General features: G+C 35.8%; 1 protein-coding gene across 1 annotated transcript in view; it reads left to right on the top strand.

Annotated features, from left to right (window-relative positions):
- LOC136825227 (uncharacterized) overlaps nucleotides 1-19,018 on the top strand; it is a 595,353-nt gene that overhangs the window by 262,432 nt on the left and 313,903 nt on the right. Inside the window, exon 10 of the mRNA XM_067081250.1 lies at nucleotides 1,235-1,372. Within this exon, the coding sequence (XP_066937351.1) occupies nucleotides 1,235-1,372 (138 nt within the window). The remainder of the gene's footprint in view (nucleotides 1-1,234; nucleotides 1,373-19,018) is intronic.

Raw genomic sequence — 19,018 nt, 5'->3', positions numbered from 1 at the left:
TATGTCTATTTTCTCCGAATTTCTTTTTAGTCACTTTTTAGTTCTTGCCTTGGTAGTGTAGTGTTCCTTTCAAGTTCTTGTTTTCATTCTTGTATTTGTAAATGTTAAAAATTTTAAAAGTTTTCCAGTTGAATACAGTAAGTGACGTTGACATTTGAAGTATTTAGAGTCTGTAATTTTCCAGTCTTGAGGATGAGGCATCATGTGATGTGATGTGAAACACTGACATGATAAACTTGATACTTGTGAGAGACATACATGCCTTTACCTCTTCAACCTAAGATATATATATATATATATATATATATATATATATATATATATATATATATATATATATATATATATATATATATATATATATATGTATATGTATTGACACCTGGAACTGCCATTATCAGAGTGAATAAAACTTGAAAATATATCCCCGAGGCATAATTCTGGAATTAATATTTAGTGTGGAGTGTTTACTCCTACTAATATTGTATGTAAGGAAAGCTAAAATAAAACATCTATGTATGTAAGGTAAGCAGTGATTAGATATATGTAAAAAAAAAAAAACAGATACATCTCTAAAGCGAATAAAGGAGTATTTCTTTCTTCTTTCAGTAAGAATGATAGATTATGATGAATAACAGCATGAAGTACAACCACAAGAAAAAATTCACCCAAGCAAAGAGAAACAGATGCTTCACACAGTATAAAGGAAAAGTGTTGTGCATTCCAGTAATTAGTGAGCATACAACACAAGTGACTTATTGTCACTGAGTTGAATTCAGAAAACATGACATACATGTAGCCTACAGTAGATAAACCTTATCAATACGCATTTGAGTGAAAAATTACGTTAGGAAGAGAAATAAGTGTTTGCAAGAAAATGCTCAGTGATTCAAATGCTTAGTAATCATGAGCTTACTAAGGGCCAGAATAAAAAATCAAGTAACATTGGTACACAGGAAATTATGTAGGCTAAACAAAAGCAACGTAGCATTTTATAACAAAAAGATCAGTAAAAGGTGAACAAATATATACTGGATGAATGATGTTTAGTCAGTTAGGTAATAAAAAGAACCTAGAATCCATTGGGGTGCATGAAAGGGGGGCAGCCATCCAGCTAACAGATTATATTTTCCATCTGATTCAAGAATGCTGTGTCTAGGTTTTGTGAAGACCAAGAAAGTTGGCTATTGTATATGTTGGATGTGAAACAAAGGAACGTTCTATCCCCTAACAGGCTGTATCCTTTGAAAGTGTGGTGAAATCGACTCCAGCTTCCCGGAAATCCATGAAAGGTGGTGTTGGTGGTGAACAGAGTCAGGCATCAGCTGTCTCAATGAAGAAAAATGAAAGTACTAGTGAAAAGGAGGTGCCAGTAAGTGGAAAATGGCTGAACACCAAAGAGAAATGGATTTGGCTTACATTTAATTCTGTTTGGAATTAGGGAAGTAGTCTTGAATCATTTGCAGTAAAGAAATGTTTAATTGGGTATCAGTTATTAGCGAAATTAATATCTTGCTCATAGCAGGAAAGCCGTCATTTGACTAATTCACAGTTGAAGATGAGTAGAACAAATTTTGGATCATTTCTTCATCTTTTCATTAGTGTCAGGTTTAACTTGTGAATTTGTTAATTATTTGAATCTTTTCTGTAATTTTTTAATTTTTTGCTATTTAGAGCTTGTTGATTAATAATCTTCAGCTATTTTGTACCAGATTAATTTTTGGATATGGATACATTCCATCACTTCTTTCACCATAAACCCATCACTTAAAATTAGCCCACTTTGGTTGCTTTTCAATAATCTAGGCACTTATATATATATATACGTCTTTTAACAGAAAACAGCAGAGCTGCAGCAGCCCTGCGCAAGTCCTCTCTATCTCCAGATCCTTAACAGTTAACTGACTCACATTTTCTTATTGTTGTTGTATATACACAGCTCACAGAAATCACTAAATGTTTGCTGACTTCATAATTTATTAAAGCATTCAGCTGATGCTGTTCACATAATTCAGTTCTCATCCATTTACTTTTGTATACCTAAGCTGATAAGATTATAAGTGATAACTCTTGCTTGGTAGAGTATCTGTGTATCTATCTATTGATATATATATATATATATATATATATATATATATATATATATATATATATATATATACATACATACATATATATCCTCATACTGTACTAGAATATATATATATATATATATATCAATATATAAATGTTGAGTAAATATATATATATAGCTCAAACAACAAACCAGAATATAATACGATGAATCATATATATGTACAGTATCTAATAGTTTACTGTATATATAAATTTGGCGTTGTTGGTGGCGTTCTTCCCATATATTTAAAAGCATTTAAAGCCCACATATATATGCTGCTGCTGCTGTTAAACAATATAGATTATCACATTAAATTAATAATAAAGTATTTATAAGCCGAATTACTGCATGTAATACCACAGTTAACATAACAGAAGAAAAGTTTCTAAAAATATATGGTTGCAATGTTCAAATAAACAAATGGGCCTTTTTATCTGGTGTATACTGTATATAATTACATAAGCATTCAATACTTATGGTAGATTTCATACATAGTCTACTGGAATATATACAAAATCAATGTAAAATATCTATAGCTTTAATATATGTAAACATATTTTAAATATTTAGTATGTTTTATATATTTTACATATATTCATAAATATAATATATATGTTTTATTTAAACATAAACATTGAATATTTATGTATTATATATATATATATATATCTATATGTATATATCTATCTATAATTATATATATATATATATATATATATATATATATATTTATATATTTTATCTATCTATAATTATATATGTGTAGTTTATATATACTGTATTATTAATTTATATATGATATATATATTATATATTATCAATGTTATATTATTAACCAACAGTTTTCATATATACCTGTTGCAGTAAATTATGGTAGTGCCTATATATACCTATATATAGCCTATGGCACTCAGTTTTTTATACAGTATAGCATTTAAAAATGTAAAATATTATGATATATATACAGTTATTCAATTCTAGATAACTTATTTAATTGTAATTTATATATAATATTTGTATAAAAGGCATAGGTTATATAATATAATATATATATAAATATAATATATTAATCCATTTTCAGTTATATTCTTATATATAATTAATCACATATTACAAAATCGAATATATATATATATCTTCTATATATAATTATATGGGGATATATATCTATATATATATATGCATATATATATATATATATATATATATATATATATATATATATATATATATATATATATATATATATATATATATATATATATATATATATATATATATATATATATATATATATATATATATATATATATATATAGTATATATTTAATTATACAGTATCTAATATATACTGTATAGATAATTTATATAATTCTATTATATATATATATATATATATATATATATATATATATATATATATATATATATATATATATATAGATGTCTTCTACTGTAATACCACAGAAGAACAGGGCCGGCACAAATTTGCAGAAATCCAATGTTTGCAATGTTCAAATAGTGTTTTTATGGGCCTTTTTATCTTCATATATGCATCAACAAATTTAATGTAATTATACTGAACTCTATTATATATATGTAACAGTATTATACAAACATCAACATAACAAATGTGCATCTTTTATGGGTCTTTTATATTATATTTACTATATATTTATTGTATATAAATTGTGATCAATGTTTTGTTTTTATATATATATGTTTATATATATATTTAATAAGTTATATTTCTTGCTTCTATTATCGTAAATGAATAATTTTATTTATTTGTATATATATTTTTATTATATATATTTTTAAGTAAATATATAAATGTCTCGTTATAAAACTAATTTAGCTATTTATCGTTATACATCGGCGCAAAAATATATACAATCCCTATATTTACTTATACATATTTATATTTCAACAGATAGATAGATATTTTCCCCAATTTATAATCGTCTGGCAAAGCTGTTCGGTACCATGAGTTTCTAATACTTCATATATAGCTATATATAGGTATGTCATTATATATATATATATATATATATTTATATATATATATGAATTATGGCTAAAATATATCCTTGGTTATAAAGCATATATTATGATATGGAAAACTGGCAAGTCAATGTCAGCTATTGCAATATAGCTGGGAATATATAAAGTACTGTCTCATTGTTGCAACCATCACTAAGACCTTGAATCAGTAGTCGGAAGAAAGGCTCAGTAGGCCGGCGAGAAAACAAATTTTAAAAAGGGATTGTTATGGAACATCCATTCCAATGTTTCTCAAAACCCTGATTTTCAAATTTCTGGTCGGACCGTGCAACATCGATTGCAGAAAGACCTTGGTCTCCCATGTTGTGGCGAAGTGTGCTGCCATGAAAAAAAAAACTTTTTGCAGAAAATATTTGAAGTGGACTGAAAAGGATTGGGAAACAGTTTATACTGAACTCTATTCACATTATTAACAGGATTATACAAACATCAAAATAACAAATGTGAAACATCTTTTTCATGGGTGTTTTAAAAGTTATGCTTTACTACAGTGAGCACAATGAATGTATTATAAATTGTGAAAATCAATGTTTTGTTTTGGGAATCGGTATCGCAAGATGGTGTTTATTTCAAGGTCGCAAACCTTTTAGGAATTTAAGTTCAAAGCGCAATTCACCAGATTTAAACCCAATTTGCTTCTAGTTAGAAACTGAAGGTAAATGAAAACGTCCCTCCCAAATGGAAGGATACTTCCGTAAGTTTTATTTGGGGCATGGAGGATATTTTTTGTTACATTCAATGCCAAGAGTGTTTTAAGTCAAAATATAATTAAATGTCTCGTTGAAAAATAAAACTAATTTAGCTTTATTTTTTTTCGTTATCATATATGACGTTACTTGGGAATCGTGTTTTTTTTTTTTTTTTGACCATTTTGGGGAATGACCATTTTTGTTTTGTGTGAAAAAATCAAGATTCCATTCGCTATTTTCTCTTGATTTCATCATAATACTGAGCTTTACGTATTTATCTTTTATCGGCGTGAAAACAGTAGTAATTTGTATTCTTTCATGCCCAGTAGTTTTGATTAAAATACATTCTCTCCAGTTTTATTTATGGTCGAGTTTCATCCATGTTGCCGATGCACGATAATTTATAGTCATAGGCAGCTTTAACATTGTTAAAGTTACTGTAGCAGTATATTTCCCTGCCGATCTTTGGTAATTCTAAGCCCACTGTCCGCGGTGAGGTAGCCTATGGCAGTTGACGTTTTTCTATAGAACTTGACCTGCTGAACAAGAATTTCAAGTAAAATCTTGTCGGTCGGCTGTAACTAAAGCGTAATAGACCCTCGAAGACTGCACACCGGTACCGTGGGTCCCCTGCACTGGCGCATACAGCTCAAGGGTAAATTACAGTTTAGCTGCAGCCAACGGGCAAAATATTACCCTAAACTCATGCAAAGCAAGCAAAGCAACACTGAAAAACGTCAACTGCCACAGGCTACCTCAACTACACACTAACCGTTGCTTGCCATCAGGGCGAAGAAACGTAAACGGTAAACAAATCCGCCATCTTGGGTTACGTAACCACTAGGGAGCCATATGTTCAGCAGGGCGGGGGGAAGGAGAGGTACTGCACAAAAGGTACAAGTTGGTAAAGTGACGTAGGACTTATGTAGAAACATGGCGTTAAATGACAGTTACCCAAAAAATAATAACGCTCCTACATGAAAAGCACTAAAACCTAATAACACCAAAACACAGGTGACCTAACTACCTACTAATAAAGAAGATAGTTTAGGAACCTTACCTTAAAGGGGTGGAGGGTACAATTCAGCCGCCGCCTTTACAAACAGCGTGGAGCCTCGTCTTGGGTCATCAAAGTGGATTTTAAAATGGGCTACTGCCAAGTACCCAAAAAAGTTGTACCCCCTTCTGGCCGTACCTAGGCGTCGTCTCACGAAGTTCCCTCCACCTCCTCTCAATAGTATTTGTATGCGCACCAGTTACTGGGTCCACAAAGTTCATGGAGTGATTGACGGTTAAGTGCACGTAGCCTTCGTCCTTCAGGCAGTCATAAGCTCTCCAGCAATCAGATACAATAGTTGTCCCCGGTACAATGTAGTCCTTATAACTAAGGTAGCAATTGACACAGGTAAGAGGCAAATTGCACTTGGTTACAGGCTCAGAGGAGCGGGAGGTTCGGGGTTACGTCCGTCATCATGCTGGGTTGAAGAGTGAGTGAACTGTGCCGGTGAACTGCACCGGAACAGGGTAGGAAGGATAAAGTTGGGGTGCTAAAAGTGTATTTCTGCTTTCAGTTTTGGGGTAGCGGAACTGGCAGCTGCGCGCCTTATCCGCATTTTTAAAATAATCTGGCAGGCTCGTATGCTCTGGGCAAGCGGTAATATTGCGCTGCGCGCTTGCGCCAACCACAGGGCTTACAAAATATGTAAAAAAAGGTTTCTGTTAACGTCACTGAGAGAAAGTGGTAGCGAAACGTCCTGCAAGACCCTTCTCCTCCTACCCCATATACATGCTTCAGGTGTCTGCCGACAAATGTAAAGTAATTTTGTAAGTTATTTATGGTAAAATCATGTTGCGAAGAGACGTCAATATATTTGTGAACGGAAAAGTACTGGAAGAACGTTGTAGGCACAAGCTACAACGAATAGGAAACGGTTATAAAACAGTTGAGCAAAAGGAATACATGTAACTGAGTTTATGTATCCCCCAAATTCTCCACCTGGGTGAAACGTAATGTTGGGGTAACGTTGCAACGTGATTGGTTGGGTACAGCCACCCGCCAAAAAACCCACCAACTACTCTCTCAGTTGGAGGCATTGGATGAACCGAAAGCTCCCCTGTAAGACCGCGCATGCGTGACATGGCCTGGAATCAGCAGTAGTAGTGGTATGTGAAAAGTGCCTTTGTAACGGCTCGCACTGTCCATTTATTCCCCCTTATTTTTACGCTTGTTTTTCGTGTTCCAAATGACATATATAACTGGAAATACAACAATAAATTGCCCAAACCTTTTCCCAAGTTATTTACCCCACCCAGAACCCCGGATTCCCAACGGTCCCCTCACCGTGAGCTATTCTCGAAAGTGTTTTTACCCACCCAGGACCCAGATTCCCAACCGGTCCCCCTTACCGTTGGCTACAGTTCCAAGGTAATTTACAGCTTAATTACAGCCGAGCGACAAAATATTACTTTAAATTCTTGTTCAGCAAGTAAAGTTCTATAGAAAAATGTCAACTGCCATAACCTAGCCCACCGCGGACAGCCGGCTTAGATCTTCCCGATCTTTTCTCCAAATAAGGGTATAGTGTAAAAAATATATCAGTCCTATTGTGCAGTACTTAATGTCATTTGTAACATAACTACTGTAATTGTGTATTACCGTACGATGGTTGAAATACAAGCACAACAGTTGTTATCCGATACGATTATTAGCAAAACAACAGTTTCCTGTTCGGTTGTTTATGGCTGTACGCATTTACGCAGGAGTATAACGTTACTAATTAAGAGTTGGAGGAAAAGAAGTTGGTCTATTGTAAGTTGGTCTCCCTCGCTGCCTGCGCCTGCGTGAAATCTAAAAGTATTTTTTCCTAAATATTTTCGTATCGGTATTAATTATTGCTAACCCCATCGTAAACTCGAAATATCGTAAGTCGAATTATCGTAACTCGAGCACTACCTGTATTTGATAATTGTCTTTTCTTTATTAACCAACTTGTACTGATTTATGGGATACTTTAATTCTAAGATGAGGTGCTTAGCTACTGGGTTTCGTGTATTCTAGCCTAACAAATGGCTAATCCAGCACCCTCCAGGTCCCAATGATGCGGGATTAGTGATGGTCAACCTGTATATATAAATATATATATATATATATATATATATATATATATATATATATATATATATATATATATATATATATATGCTCTTGCTCAGGTAGATTATCTATTTATCTATCTATCTGTTTATATATCTGTTGATATATAAATATATGTATAATATAAACATATATATATATATATATATATATATATATATATATATATATATATATATATATATATATATATATATATATATATATATATATATATATATATATATATATATATATATATATATATATATATATATATACATATATATGTATATATAATTATATAATATATATATATATATATATATATATATATATATATATATATATATATATATATATATAGAGAGAGAGAGAGAGAGAGAGAGAGAGAGAGAGAGAGAGAGAGAGAGAGAGAGCCACGATGGCTCGGTCAGTAGAGCAGCAGCCTAGGGCTTCATAGAGGTCTGTGGCGCGGGTTCAAATCCGCAGCTGACCAGTCAGAGAGGCTGATACTTTGCTATCCGTGTAGACACCCCGGGATTATGTATGTAATCAACAGATAGGTTTGCTGAAAGCAAATGGGTGTTACAGACTAATACACACATAAACAAAGCCACTCCAGCATCTTCTAAAAACATAACAGACACCTCACACGTCTTGAACTGTCGACCTAACCACTCAGTTCTCCTCGCTGCTGGGAGAAAGGGAGCTGGGGATTTGGTACGATACATAAACACATTCGCTACCGGGGTCTAAGTGATGTCAGGCAGGGCAGCCGATCAAGGCTACGGCGTACCCTAACGCCAAATCAAAGTCCTTCAAAAGAAGGCATCCTGCTTACCCCATATAAAAATGGGAAACAGCATGTTAAAATGAAGAAGAAATATGTATATATTATATATATATATTTATATATATATATATATATATATATATATATATATATATATATATATATATATATATATAATATATATATAATACAAATAGTATATAATAAATATATATATATATATATATATATATATATATATATATATATATATATATATATATATATATATATATATATATATATATATATATATATATATATATATATATATATATATATATATATATATATATATATATATATATATACAATATATTATATATATAATGTAGTGGGGAAGGTATTCACTCCTTATAAACTGTCTGTTGTTCTGCGTGCCTTCACTTCCGTAGAAACAAGTTGCTCGATAATTAAGTATGTTGGAGCTTCACTTATCATGCTCAGGTGTAGTCTATCTTCCAAATGTTCACAAGTTTTCCCTTTATATATTTTGGTTAAATGAAAATTATGTTTCCCCTTAAATACATTTATTTAGTCTTTAAACTGTATAACTTTTTCCACTTTTCAATGGTTAGCAGTGACCGAGTCTCTATCTTGAAAGGCTCATTGTAAAATTCAAAACTTAGAATTTCACTTGCTATGGGCATTCAGAAATTTTATGTAAGTTCACAGGTCACTTCGAGCTTCCACTGTCACCTCTCCACACATCTCACGCACTCCCTGCCCTGATGCCTTTTTCTAACTGACTCTCCTTCCAGAGCCTTCAGAAATATGGGTATAGGTTCGATGCCTAAATCTGGTATAATTTTCCAAAGGTTCGTCCAGATGTGCTTCCCTTTTCCATTAATGTTTCACGTTTAATTGTCTATACAATTCGTTCAACAGTCGTTATCGAGTTAATGTTGTGGTGTGTGAGAGGTCACGGGGCGAGGTCAAGATCAAAATTAGTTCATCTTTTTGCCCAGCGCCATATGAGGTAAACACTTTGATTCAAAGGCAACGAACGGTTAAACTTGGCATCTGTTATCACTTAGTTTCGTTATTGTCTTTTCTGTTATGCTCTCTCTGTCTTTATCAGTGATTTTCTGTATGCTCTTGTGCGTATATCAAGATATTTAGTTTTTTCAGTTATAGACTCAATTTCATTAGAATCTCGGCCAGCTACCCAGCGACTCCGGCAGCTCTAGCTAAACTCAGGCAAAATATGTCAATGAGGACTCCTAACACATGGTTCTTAGGAAAGTCACACAATTTATAAATTATGTTTTAAAGCATTAAATTGAATATAAAAATAATCATTTCTTCAGTCAAATTGAAATAAGATATTCGAATGTAATTGTATAGCAAAATAGAATTTGCTATCCAAGTACACAATCATTACTCAGTCCTCAGTCCTATGCTGTTCAGGTGGTTATCGCCCTACTATTTATGGAATTTGATGAATAAATATTTTTTCTTCTCTTCTGATGACGACGAAAGTCATAGTATTTCTTGGTTGATTATGCGAAGGGGGATGTAGACTTGACGGTTACCTTCTCGATTTCGTACTTCTTGAAAGGTCCAGGAGGAATATCCTTGTGTAATTGTGTGTGTCAACAAGTGTGTTATGTGTTTATGCAAATTTATTTTGACTTCTTTGATGTGACTATAAGTATTTTTCTCATACTCTGATGTGACTCTTAAGTATTTTTCTCATATGATAAGTTTTGTATGTTCATTATTCAACATCAAAGGTATGATTGGCAACTCAATTAAAGAAAGTGGTAAGAGATTAGTACTTGTAAATTGTTTTCTATATTTACTGTAACAATAGTTAATAAGTTTTCATTAATTAAAATCATCTAAGCAAGTTAATAAGATAAGTGTGTTAGTTACTGTAATAAAATCCTAATTAATGGTAAAAAGAATTTTTTTCTTGAAATTATTTAACCCCTTTATTTTTTTCTATCTAGGAAATTCTTTCTTAAAAGATATTAGTCGTGCTTGGTTAGAAAACTAGGATATAATAGATAAATTCCTTGTAATGATTACATTACATTTTAAAATTTTACTTCCAATTCCCCATTTCATAAAAATTCCCCTTATACTCAAAGAAGAGGTAAATTTTTGCTACAAAACCAACTAATCAAAGTAAGAATTGCAACAATACAAAAAAATTTATTCCTAAGTCAACCAGTGAAGGTAAACTTAGCAATAAAGAAATCAAATACAGGGAATAATAGGATGATTGATGGGTTTGTTCTTATAATAATTACTGAAATGTGACTCTTCTATTTCTTAGGTTATACCTAGTTTTTCCTTATTCGAATTCTTCAGTCAATTCTGGTTCCTTAACTTCTTTAGTTCTCTTGACTTTGTCTTTATTTATCCAAATCCCTCTTTTTCTAATGATTCAGCATTAGTGGAATGCATTTGGGTGTTTATTTTCGTCACTTTCACTTTTGACTCTTTATATCTATGATTTGTATGGACCTGTGAATTTAGTGCTAACTTACAATTAATTCCACTCCTTACTTCCTTCTTGATGTAGACTTCATCCCCTATCTTGTAATCTACTGGCTTTAATCCTTCTTGATGTTTGTCGATCATGATCTTCTGGGTTTCCTCTAGATTCTTTTGTAGCTGTTTATGAATTACCTTGAAATTACTAATTCTTATCTTCATGATATCTTAAGAATAATTTGGCTGTATTGGCTGATTCAGCCATGCATATGGTAATCTTGGTTTATATCCCATCAAAGCTTTTATATGCGTTTGAGTACTGAATGATTTCTAGCATTTAATGACAACTGGAATTAAAGGTAAACTGATATCCCATTCAAGATCCTGTCCTACTGTATGCCTTATCGCATCTAGAACCTTTCTGTTATTTCTTTCTACTAAACCATTGCTAGCTGGATGATATGGTTGCATTGCTACTTCTCTCTTACTTTGAATGCATCACAAATTTCAGCTAGTGAATTATTGAATTTGGTACCATTGTCAGATATGTTTTGGAGCAGAATATCTACAAAGATTTTACCAAAGAGAGCGACTGCACATTCTCATTCTTCCTGTTATTGGTATTAGCCTTGTATATCTGGTAAGTGCATCTATACATACTAGTATTTTCTATTCCCTTTAGTCGTATGTTATTGATGGAGGTCTGCTGCTACTTTTTCAATGGAGTTTGTGGAATGGATACTTCCCTAGAGTGTACTTCTTTATCTGTTCTTCCTTTATAACTGTTACAAGTGTTGCAGCTTTCATAGTTGCTAACATCTTTGTAGATTCCCTTCCAATGGAAAGATCCTTTAATTAATCTAACTGCCTCATCTCTTCCTGGGTGTGCTCTCATGTTATCATCATGCATTAGTTCAATAACTTCTTAGGCTCTGAGGTACTACTCTTTTATGAGTAACACCTTGAAAAGACTTAAATGGGTCATATTCTTCACACCATCCAGACTAATACATGGTCTATGATATTCACTGCATCTATGAGACATCCAGTTTTCTTATCAATTCTATTTGCTCTTCATGATCAAATTCCTTCTTATTTTCATAGTTCTGAAAACTTTTCAAATCTTCATCCCTCTCTTTGTTTCTTATGAAGTTTTGCCTGGAAAGTTGTCTACCTGTAATGCATGGTAAATACATTGCATATGGGTTCACTTGTTCTTTGTTTCTTACAATCCACACACTTACATTCCTTTGTGTGATGTATCTTGATAATGCGTCTTCACTACTTTATTTGTTTTCTGGCACATATTTCATTTGTATGTCATATCTAAGCAATAATAAACCATCGAGCTCTGCATCTGGAAAAATTCGGATTTTTGAGCATAGCCAAATATTATGTATCTGAAGTGCTTTAAGGCATCTATTATGGTTAAAGATTCTAGATCTGTTACTGAGTAATTTACTTCTGTTGGTTTTAGTTTTCTACTGTAATAAACTATAGCATGATATTTGTTATCATGTTCCTTGCATTAAGCGCGTTCTATACCAGTACGTTTGCGCCTGTGTTCAAGAAGAATTTCATTAAAATCTGGAAAACTAAGTACTGGTGGGGTGTGTCAATCTTCTTTCAGTTCACCGAGTGCCTTCTGTTGTTTGGCTTGACCACCAGAACGGTCTGTGTTCTTTAATAATTCAGTCATGGCGCTGCTATGGTAGCAAAATATTTTATAAACTTTCGGTAAAAACCTGCTAAACCCAAGAATGATTTTACGTCCTTCTTACAATTAAGTGTAGGATACTCTTTGACTGACGTGATCTTTAAGTCATTTACTTTGACACCTTTATCACTTAAAGTATGTCCCAAGTAGTGTATTTTCCTTCTAAGGAAATTGCACTTTTTTAACTTTAGTTTTAGATGGTTTTCCTCAAACTTTTAGGACTTCTCTCACTAGTCTTATAAAAGTTCTTCAGTTGTATCTGTTGCTACACAAATCATTTATATAGCAATGTACATCCTTGCCTAATAAATTGCCTAAAAATCTTATCTATTAGCCTCATGGATGTTACTGGGCTTGACTTAGACCAAAAGGCATTCTTACATATTGGTATCTGCCATTACTAGTGGGAAAAAGCTATCAAAAGGCCATTTTCTCTTCATCTAAAGGAATTTGCAAAAATCCTGCACCAAATCTATTGTGGTGAAATATTTGGTCTAGTGGTTGGATAAGATTCTATGGATGGCATTGATGAGGATCATTCTCAGTTATCTTATTTTAACCTAAAAATCATCTACTACTTGGCATCTTTCTTTGGAACTAGCAAAAAGTGGAAAGGAACACGGAGATTTTGATGGTTCTATTATCCCTTGTTTCTTCATCTGTTGCACTTCTTTTTCAATAATCTCTTTCTTGGAATGTGCTACTCTATAAACAGGAATGTAGATTGGCTTAGTATTCTGTTTGGTCATCTATTCAATGTGTTATCCTCCTGTATTGCCAAGGTACTCTATGGTGACTATTATATCACTATATCTACTCAGTAAATCAATGAGTTTCTCTCAGCAAAGTCTTCGATGTCTTCAAGTGAGTCTATATCTTTGCTTTTCTCAATTCTGTTTCATGAGTTGAATTTTTGTTCTCTTTGTTAATTGTTGCTACTGTTTCCTTCTCCACTACTGGAATAGGGAAAGTATATACTTCTGCTAAACCTATCTCTGTACCTTGTGATAGCCTAACTTTTCCTCCTATGTTATTTATAACATGTAAAGCCATTTTACCTTGTCTAACTTCGTGTAGGCTGGAGGAATAATGTATTCCATTTACGTGTGCTCCTTCTGTAAGAGTTAGAACTTCTTTTCCTTCATATAATGGATTTACTGTGCATTCTATCCAGGTGCTTTCTCCTGGTGTAAGTCTTAATTCTCTGTTTAATTTCAGGTAAATTCTCTGGTTAGATTTCTATTAATTAGTTGTGCATCTGTGTTACATACATGTTTTTCAGTTATTTGTTAAGATACTTTTCAGCAAGGAGGTTTTCTGAGCTTTGTTTTTCTAATACTTGTATACAGTGGTATCTTTGGCACCTTTGCGTTTCCTTCTAATCACTAATTGTTCTCTAGGTGCGCTAATTTTGATTCCTTGTCTAGCCATAGTTGGGATAACCAATCAATAGGTGTGTGCGAATGCAAAATGAATTCCCCTTTGCCATTAGAACCTTTTCCTGGGTGGGATTCTTCCTAACTTAAAAGGTAAATCAATAAGTCCTCCTAGTTCTATTCTGTCTCCCTGAACATCTGTGGTTTTAGCTCACTAATGGGTTTGCTTAAATGAGAAAATATGCCTCATACACCTCTTTCTTTCAGACATTATATTCTTGGACTTCCTGTATCAAAGAATACGGCTATAGGCTTTTCTAAACCAACTTCTAAGGGAAATACAGGTCTGTAAGTATATTCATTTCATTAAACTCTACTAATACACTTAGTTTGGCATAAGGGTGATGTTTTGTCTTTTCTTCTACTAAGTAGGGGAATGTCCATGATACCAGTGATACAAAATTTACTGTCGAACTGCCTGATAACTCTTTTTGATCTGGTTATATACTAGGCTCCAGTCATCGTTGTTCTGACTTACACCTTCTTATCTGTGGAGACTGACTATGATTTCTACCTCTGCCTTGTGACTGTGATCTGTGCTCAAGCCCACTTCAATCTCTAGCACTATGTCCTGTTTTCTTAAAGTACGGGCAGTAAGCTATCCCACAGCAGTCACTTATACAATGCCCTCTTTTTTGGCAGTTGTAACATGTAACTGCTGAAATTCTTCCTTCAAATGTGTTACCTGGATTCCTATTCAGATTTCTAGCTGTCCTAGATCTATCTATGTAGTTCTGACTATTCTATCTTCCTGTCCTACAGTGACTAAAGGTCTGTATAGATCATTCCCTTCAGGATTCCTACCTAAAATTTTCCTCACTTTATTTTCAATTTCAGTGACGTCGTCTTCTAAACCCCAAGTACGATTCATCTTTTCAGTAGCCTTTGAGGGCAGGCTTCCCAACAGCAAAGCTAACCTAAACAGATTATGACAGTTTTCAATTGTTATTACCTTTAGACCTCCAAAAGTCGTTGACCATGGATGTCAGCAACCAAATGGCTATATTCCTTGAAATTACAAATAACTGAGGATTCATTCCTGAGGTTGTTTCTTTTTGTCTACTCATCCTTGAACCACTTTATGTAGACTGATAACAGGATCTGTTTTGCCTACTGTGGAATATATTTTGTCAGGTATTGCTTTAGTTCTTCCCACTCCTAACTCCTCTTCTATAGCACTAGAATGAACCTAACATCCATTCCTGGACGAAGCAAATCTAGATAGGCTTTGGTCATTTAATTTGTCTAAAATTGTTCCAGCTATGCTATTCAAATTGGTCTCTACTTGCTGAATCCATGTTTCTAGATTACAAGCATCGAGCTCTCCTTTCCTTCCCAAAACTTAATAATATGGTCACTGCTGCGGTAATTTATGAGCAGCTGTAGAGGCTTGTGCTTCTTGTGGAGCGAAGGAGCAGAGCAGCTATTTTCAATTGCTTTGTTTGGCTGCTTGAACAACAGGAGTTCTTCATTTATTACGTGTTTCATTTCTTTCTGTGCATTTACTCATTAATGCCAAAGTAAACTCTTAAACATCAAATATAACTGAATTGAGATTAAGTTATACGTAATATCTCAAGAAAAAACAACATGTCCAGGTCTTAAAAATCATTTAAAAAAACCATAAATACTTTCCTTGAATTAAAGTAAATTGAAAAATCACTTAAAATTTACAAAAAAATCTAAACATCTCCCTTAATTACAATCAAATAAAATAAACAAAATACAATACAGGTTAGTAAATATGAATATTGGAAACTAAAACAAGAGAATTTGTTGCCAGAGAATTTAAGTATGTAATGAATCTCAAAGTACAAGTTTTTTGTGTTTTGAAAATGTCAGACAGTAGTATTCGCATCATGTTAGCCTTATTAAAATCATTTAAATCTTATGTTTGTGCATTTGAGTGAGGATATTCAAGGACTTATCTTGCCGCTCGACCCAAGGCTCTTTCTGTGGTCGTATACGATTTTTTGGCTGCCTTTACTGATGGAGACGGGCGGAAAACGTAAAATTTCCACGTTGGTTTAACTGGGGCCTCTCTCTCTCTCTCTCTAATGATTGCAAAGGAAATGAGCGCAGTTTTTCTTCTACGTCAGCTGCCATGCATAACTTTCTCTCTGCTGAGTGAAACTGTGCATCTTCTGAATCTGTTGTTAAATTGGCCTTCTGCTTCTGTGTTGATGCACTAATGTTCTTCTTCACGAAATTGATGATTGTGAGCCTGTGGCTAAATTCATCTTTAAATTTTAAGCTTGTCTTAATTTCGGAGTGGAGATTCGCAGGAGTTGTAAAGTCCCCGCTGAGGAGTCTTCTATGATGAACAACCCGTTTTTCTTCAATACCACTCCTATAGGATCAGGTCAAGCAGAATGAGCCATATTGAATCAGCCATACTTTCCTATGTAAATTTGTTTCTGTTACTAATTTATTTTGTATCTGTTTCTTTTGCACATGTATTAGAATGTTGTTAGGTTGGTCATTGTCAACTCACTTTTTACATTACTTGTATTTATCCATTGTAATTATTGCCGAGAGTAATTGACCTCAGGTCACCGAGATTCTATTGTATTCCTCTGTGTGACGTCAGTCCTGCACTATATAAGCGGCGTGCGTCCTGAATAAAGTAGCAGTACCTTTCCTCCTGCTCATTATTTTGCACCTCTTAAAGTGGTGACCCGGAGTGGTTCCCGGAGCCATTTTAGCGGACTCAGACAGTGACCTAGTCTTGGCTCCATGAACTACCCCACGCCCCTAACGGACTAAAGACGGCGCTGTAACCCGCGTTCGGGCGTGCTGACTCGTCGGCAAATCACCAGCGTCATTAGTGGACCCACATGGCGCTCTCCCAAATGCGTATTGACGCGAATATCCCACTCCACCTAAGAGGGCAATAGTGAGCATGGACGTGGACATTCCCTTCCACGTACAGTTAACCGCGAACTTCGCGGACTCAGAGATCTACCTCGCGCACGTCCCGTCCGCGCCCTCCCCCGCACCAAGAATCACGCGCTCCTCCACGCCGCTACCTGTGCCCCGCTTGCTGCCCATCCTGGCGGAACAAACTAAAGCCGTCCTCGCCATAAAGCTGCCACCCTTCACACACGGCAACCCATCATCATGGCTTTACAGGGTCGAGGGACAGTTCAGACTGGCGGGACTTACTGACGAGATGCTACAAGCCAACGCCGTGATCAACGCCCTGCCGGAGGAGGTCTACAGAAAGCTCATCCTGTGAGTGTCTGCCGCACGCCCCGTCACCTACCAGCATCTAAAAACCTTCCTCATCGAGACCTGCTCCCTGCCAATCTCCGAGAAGGCCGCCTGCGCCCTTGACCTCGTCAACAACCCGCGGCATGACCAGAACATCCTGGAGACTTGGGGCATGATCCAGGACCTCCTCAACCTTCCCGGCACAGACAGCAGCTGTAGGCAGTCAGAGATTAGCCTATCAAGGGAGATCCTCCTCCATCAGCTCCTCCTGGAGGTCCGAACCCAGATCCTCGACCCTTACACCATGCAGCTCAAGGACCAGATCAGGACGGCGCATCGGCTGACAGACTCTGCAAGGGCAGCGAAGCAGGCATCCACGCCTGCACACCCCATCAGTTCCTTCCAGCTGGAGGATAATCCAGAGGAGGAGATAAGTGCCGTCACCAGAAGGCGGCCAGCGTACCACCACAAGAAAAACTCACTGGGGCCTTGCTACTACCACCAGCGGTATGGCAAGGACGCCCGGAACTGCCAACCCCACTGCTCTTTCGCCCATCCAAAAATCGGGGGAGGCGGCGGCCAACAGAACAGGCCACCATGGCAGCAGAGGAACCCAGGAGCCCAAAACCATTAGGCTTCTACGTCAGCGACACCATCTCCGGCAGGATGACGGTAGTCAACACCGGGGCCATTCAATCAGTGTTTCCACCATCCAGGGAGGACCGCAAGCGCCCACCAGACCCGGCTGCCTTCCTGACGGCCGCCAACGTTGATTTCCATCCTTGGCCGGAGATATACGTGGAACTTCATTGTCGCAGATGTAAGGACCCCACTCCTGGGCGCAGATTTCCTCGCCCACTTCAGCCTGGCAGTAAACGTCGGTCGCAAGCGTCTCCTAGACACCGACTCCTGCCAGTCCCTCCCCCTGGCACCGGGACCCAGCGTGCCTACCATCTGCTCCGTCACCCCACACCAGTACGCCCAGCTGCTGAAGTAGTTCCCCGATGTTTTCAAACCCGAGCTGCGCCAGGTACCCGGGGCCCCAGCAAAGCACGGAATCTACCACCACATTAAGACGAAGGGCCCCCCAGCACACGCAAAGTTCTGGAGGCTTCCCCCTCGGCGCCTTCAGGAGGCCAAGGACGCCTTCACCGAGGTGGAGCAGATGGGCATATGCAGAAAGGCCTCCAGCCCATGGGCCTCTCCCCTCCACATGGTGCAGAAACCGGATGGCTCCTGGAGACCCTGCGGTGACTACAGGCGGCTCAACCTCGCAACTGGACCTGATCACTAACCTCTGCCAAACATGCAAGATCTCACGGCCTCCTTTCACGGGGCCAAAATATTCTCTAAATTAGACCTTTTGAAAT

This window comes from Macrobrachium rosenbergii, chromosome 37, assembly GCF_040412425.1.
Source record: "Macrobrachium rosenbergii isolate ZJJX-2024 chromosome 37, ASM4041242v1, whole genome shotgun sequence".
Lineage (NCBI taxonomy): Eukaryota > Metazoa > Arthropoda > Malacostraca > Decapoda > Palaemonidae > Macrobrachium > Macrobrachium rosenbergii.
This window is presented reverse-complemented; position numbering and strand designations above follow the sequence as displayed.